The sequence below is a fragment of the Triturus cristatus genome, chromosome 3_2, assembly GCF_964204655.1.
Source record: "Triturus cristatus chromosome 3_2, aTriCri1.1, whole genome shotgun sequence".
NCBI lineage: Eukaryota > Metazoa > Chordata > Amphibia > Caudata > Salamandridae > Triturus > Triturus cristatus.
The window spans coordinates 385501130-385507129 of NC_140584.1; the positions used below are offsets into that span (position 1 = coordinate 385501130).

The 6000-nt window shown below is 35.5% G+C and overlaps 1 protein-coding gene across 3 annotated transcripts in view; it reads left to right on the forward strand.

Moving 5' to 3' along the window:
* The window catches only part of MEAF6 (MYST/Esa1 associated factor 6), a 129594-nt gene extending 124397 nt beyond the window's left edge, over nt 1-5197 (forward strand). For 2 of the 3 annotated variants that reach the window (XM_085647909.1, XM_085647908.1), the window contains exons 7-8: nt 1527-1560; nt 3629-4566. In XM_085647909.1, the coding sequence (XP_085504035.1) occupies nt 1527-1560; nt 3629-3637 (43 nt within the window). In that variant the 3' untranslated portion in view covers nt 3638-4566. Of the gene's footprint in view, nt 1-1526; nt 1561-3628 lie in introns of all 3 variants that reach the window. The other variant, XM_085647907.1, reaches the window with a different exon arrangement.
* The last annotated feature ends 803 nt before the right edge of the window (nt 5198-6000 follow it).

The window sequence follows — 6000 nt, forward strand, 5'->3', positions numbered from 1 at the left end:
ACATTTGCTAGGTAGTCTTATGGACGGCTGTCCATACTTTCACAAGGCACTACTGTATTGATTCTCAGGTCCTACAGGACTTTCCCAGTATAAGTCCACTTCTCAGACCCACCTCCTCAAGTGGGCAGTGTTGTGGTACTTATTTACTAAGCAAAGAAACAGCAGTTAGAATTATACATCAGAAGAAAAATTACCTTTTATAAAAAAGTTATTTTTGTGTGTGAATGCTCTAACTTTACACTAGTGACCGCCCATCCACCTCTGCAATCAGTGGAGTGGACTATTGGTAATAGTAATCAAGTGGCAACATTGTTTTTGTACACTATCAAACTCAGTCTTGTCGACCAGACTTTGCATTTGAGGGTGTGAAAGAGAGTAAGTAATAACAAACATGTAGCTTTCTGTCATCCTGTATAATGACTGGTCAGTCGGGATGTAGGCCAATAGAAGCACCTCTAGCCAGTGCACATAAGCTACTGTAAGAGTTTCCAGTCTGGGACTTGACAGAGATTAATAGGTCATGAATCTGTGGTTAGATACAGTATCCAACAGAAAGAGTGCTACCAAAAGTAAATAACTTATTCTTCATTCTCACGAGCAGACCAGGTCAGATCCACTTTATAGGCGTTTCTGTTGCCTTTTATGTACTCACTCATCGGGAACAACTCTATTTCAATACAAGGTAATCAAGCATTCACTGTGCCCTTTCACCAGACTACTGAACACTGGCTGCACTAAGCAGCGAAATCTACTGTCTAAATGACTGACTTTTCCAATGTCATTCATTCTCAACTTTCTTTTGAATTTGCATATTCCCTCATTAAAGACAGCTTTTAGCCAAAACAATCTCCCAACTGTAAAGCTTTTCTTATGGCAGAAGCTTTTCATTTGAGCAGCTCAGTGTGCAATGTACATGTTATGTGGCTTGTGAGAGCAAATGGAGCATCTTAGTGTATACAGTAGATATAAAGAACCTAATATTTACCCGTTCACTGCCCTATTTGATTATATATACACAGTACTAGGACGGAAAGAGATAAACTCCACCTGATCTGACTCCCAATTATTTGCAACCTTTGGGTACTTTAAAATAGAGTAAATAAAGCAAACTAGTCCATAATGCTTTGTGGGATTTGTGGGACATTAAAATCCAGAATTTGGGGCTCAGTCAAAAGTTTGAGTGCCAGTGTATTTTATTACATTGTTAAGCATAAACATGTAGGCAGAAGCCAGACCGCCCCATTCCTTGAGAAATGTAGTATATTGTATTTTCTTTCTTCATTACCAAGTATACTGGTTCGGTGTTTAAATTTGTAGTCTTAACACTGTATTTTAATTCTTAGTCCAGTGCATCTCTTTGATAGTCCTTTTGCCAAGATTTTTCCTATGGGATAATTTTATATATATTTTGCTGTTTGTGAAGTAGAAAGGAGCATCTTATATCTTTGCAACATTTATACGATTCCTGGACAATTGTAAATTAATGTGTTCCTTTGCTTTTTTCTTTTTTTACCTTCTGGTGACAGGATTGATCTCAAGTTAAACAAAAAACCCAGAGCGGTAAGTGTCAACTAACTATATATTTGTACTGCAAGTCAACGTGTTGTTTTTAACACACATGTATACAAATGGAAGCTGAGTGGTGATAAATCTTTCAATGACCTGTGAGAAGGGGTAGACTTAAAATTGGCCTGTAATTTCCAGGGAGATCGTTGTCCGCCTCAGATTTTTAATTATCTTAAGGAAAAGGTTTGGATGTGTTCAACTTTCAGATCGAGGAAAGCACCCTGTTCCAAGGAAACATTAATGTTCTCAAGTAAAATGGGGATGAGTCTCTGACATGCTTTGTGGCTAGAAAGGGAGGGATATAGTCTGCATTCCTGGAAAGGTTTGATTTTGTTAGTTACAAGTTTGACATTCTTTTTAGTAGTGGCATTGAAAAGAAATTAAGATGTATCCATAGCTATCCTTGTATAGTTATTGTTCTCTAGTTTAGAGGGAGGAGAAAGAACGTTGATGTCACGTGTGACCTGAATCTTTTTTGCACAGAGATGGTTTACCTAAGCCCTCTCTTCTTAATTGCTAATGGGATGAGACTTTTGCAGAAACTTTTTTGTAAAAAGGAAAGCTATATAAATTCGTTGTACAGTAATTTTTATCAGTATACTAATTGGTGAAGGAAAATTAAAAATGTGTACTTTTGCCTGGAATGGAATAGAGTTTACACAAAAATAAAACCAAAAAAACATTCTGGTGGAATGGTTAACGAGGGGAAGGATAACTGGCAGATTACCCCACATACCCCATGATTTCGGAAGCAACCTTCCAAAACTGCCAGAAGCAATAGAAATGATTATTAGATTACAAAAACAAAATTGCATAGAATTAAATAGAGTGGCAGGAATAATTAAAGTGCATGCCATTTTTCTCTGGGCAGTAGTAAAGATTGACATTGAGAGAAGTTATACTTTGAGAATAGCCATGGCAGAATAGTCCTAAATAACCTATAGAACAAAACCGTTTTCCATTTAATATTTCTTCATAGTGCTTCAGCAATTCCCAGTCTCTCTATCCCACCCAAGCAAGGAAAAACTGTATTTTTTCCAGTACTGTCTTAATTTTCATACATATCCGTATCACAGCTTATTTTCATGTCTGAAACACTTTCTTTTATATCCAAAGCAAATGTTATTTTATAAATATTTCTCCTGTTAGAAAACATAAAAAAATATATTTTTACACAGTCGCATACAAACATCTTCAGAAGTCTATGAATGTAAACGCAAACTCTTCAAAATATATATATTTGCCTTCTTATTTTAAGCATCCACATAGTGTTCTTTCTTCAAACAATTCTCCTAGTTGGAACCCCTGTGATCACTCTCAAATGTTCCTATGAACAGTGAAATGTATTGATGCAGGATTTCGGTGGGCCACTCAATCCAACTACCGTCTTTGGGATACGATCTTTATATGATGTGTACTCGTATATGATCTTTGCAAATAGTTGTTCACTTGCCATCATCCGTTTAAGTTAATACCCCTTTGAAATTGCCATAGTATGGTTCCCAGAAAGTTTGCCATATTCTTGTTTGCCATTTACATTTAAAAAAATGGTTAGTCTGTTGATGATCAGCACATTAAGATGTCACCCTTGTCAAATCATCATATTCAAGTTTTTAGAAGATTTCTCCATTATCTTGTTTGAAAGTACCTTGAGGTACAGGTAGATTGTTAATGGACGTTCCCAAGCCTGTTATTCTTAGTGATACAATTTCTGCGTTAACCTTTTTGTGAACCATTTTCCATCTTGGAAATTGTCGTTTAAGCTTGTTTCATAGTATCCTGACCATCGCTGGCTTGATATTTCTTCAGTTTCAAACCAGCCTAAATAGTGATGTTCCCCTTCTTATTTGTGTTAAGGCTTTACAGTGTTCGAACCAACAGTTACATATTTTTGAAAAGGGTTAATTTATGACTTCTGGCAATGCTTGGTCACCCTGCATCAATATTTGTAAGCCAAAATGTCCAGTTAGTATTTTATTTTATTAATGAAAATAGACACAGAACCATGGATATACTTCTAGAAATATATCACACACTTTACCGTTTTTTTATTATTCTGCAGGACTATTAGAAGACTCCAGGCAAACTCTTACAGGTCTTTTGTGAATCTACAGTGAGAGACAACAAACTGAACCGACCGAAAATAAAAGAAAAACACAACTCCAGGAACGATTGTATACAGCATGTGGTGTCCCCTTGCAAAATTGTGAAGAGGGAAATCTCATCTGTGAAACAGCATTGAACCATCATTTATTTAAATTGGTTTGCATTTCTAACCATAGCGAGTGGTACTGACAGACCTCAATCCACTAAAGACCCTTCACTTTCAGAATGTTAGAACACTGTATTCTCCCTCAGCAAGTGGAAGGAAATACTCCCACTTTGTATTGTTTCTGTGATAACGGCTGAGAATTTCTTTATTTTGTGTAGAAAATGTTATAAGATTGAATTTCTGCTTCAGTTTGTAAATATGAATTCTGTAACAGCATGCTTTTTTGTATTTTTTGCCTTTTTTCATTTTCAGATTTAGTTATATATGTATCATACACTTTGATTTGACAGAATATTTCTGTTTTGTAATATGATGCCTGCACAACTTCCATTTGTTCTTAAAAGTTCCAAAGGATCTAAATGCATGCACACGTTCACAAAAGTCCTTTGCAGCACTTGTCTCAATGACAAAACTTGCCCCCAAAAGATTAGATCTGTAGAATTCAAGATATAAAGTTTCAAACGATGTTGTTGCTACTTCACATTTTGAATATGAATTGGTAATCTTTCCCTTTTTCTGAAGTAGGAATATGTAAAAAAAAAAAAATTCAAGAAATAAACTAAGTTGTAGTATTGTCTACAATATTGTTTTTCCTTTTTGATTAAATTTGTGTCACAATGTAATTAACATGAAAAATGAACAAATGTACCTTGGAATGGATTCTGAATTTTAAAACAATATTGTGTGAATGTGTCCTCGATTTTTTAATAAAGTTAATATTGCTATAAGTGCAGTTCAAGTTAACCTACATTCTCCAAACTCAATTAAGCATGGATTGCTGTAACATTTTTGGGTTGTCAGCTGACTACAGAGCAAAGTGTGATTTATTCTGTGTATGGTGAAAGCTTATGTTTTCTTCTATTGATTAGTTAACTTTGAGCATGAAAACAATCTGTTTTTGCTTCCATTCAGTGTACTTCTAAGGAACTGTGATATCTGCTGTTACATTATTATTTCTGAAAACTTGGATTTGGCTTGATGATTATTTGCAGTTGTGTTGGGCATATGCAACAAATTGCAGAAAGTACTCTTTGGTGTATTTCATGTGGCAATAGTTTGTTTATCTATTTTTGTTACCTTTGGAAGAAGGCTGTTAGGGACACTACAGGTGTCTTGAACGTTAGCCTGTTGATGTGCTTGGACAATTATAACATGTAGCTTGTTTATTTTCTGAGATCAACTAAAAAGAAGGATGATTAGACTAGTTTGGGTATATGTTAGAAAACAGAAGCAGATAATTGTAAACATCCAGTGTAATCTAAGAAAGTGTGCATCCGCATCTTCTGTAGCAGCCACTCGATCAGGTTCCAGAACATAAATTAATTCATCACAGCGTCACAGACAATGTGGCTGGAACTATTTCACGTAATCGTCATTTAACTTTTTAATTTTTTTTTAATTATTATAATGGCAAAGCAAATGCTTTGATTGGCAGCAGAGCAAGTGCTAGAATAAAGCAAATCACAGAACCTGCAAATGTTTTGAAGATTTATGGGAACTCCATCAATATAGAAATGACGTGTACTATTGAAAGTCCTCCTTTTATCTACAACTACAGAGTATTCCCATAAGCTAAACTATTTATATGATCTATATCTTGAATGAGCACTCTACAGCATTGACTCGGCTTCACAAAGCAAAATGATGGGGTACCATGCAAAAATTGTGACCGGCAACTAACATTTTATATAGCTTGGCTGCATCTTGAGTATATCTGGCACTGGACTCCTTTGTATTAATGAATCGGCAGTAGCATAGATTACAACTTCATTTTAAGCACGACATACCTTCAGTAAGCAGGAAATTATGTCCGGAATCAAGAGTTGCAGTGTCTGGCTCGGTTGAGAAAAGTAGTGATGGTTAACTTAAATCATTTCCAGTAATGTTGCCTAATGTTGTGTCCACATTTCTTGTATCTACTGAAAGACAAGCAACGAGTACCGCGTTTGAAGAGAAAGCAGAGATGGAAAACTGCCTGCATATAGCAGGCAGCCACTATTTTTATCTGCTGATGATGATGTCATTAATGAAGAAATCAGATTATCCATTTATATGCTGTGAAGCAAAGAAACTAAGTTAAAATGTAAGTCTTGCTTTGCTAAGTCTCTGCAGTGGAATTATGTTTATTATCAGGAAACTACATCAATTGAGACTGCAAAGGC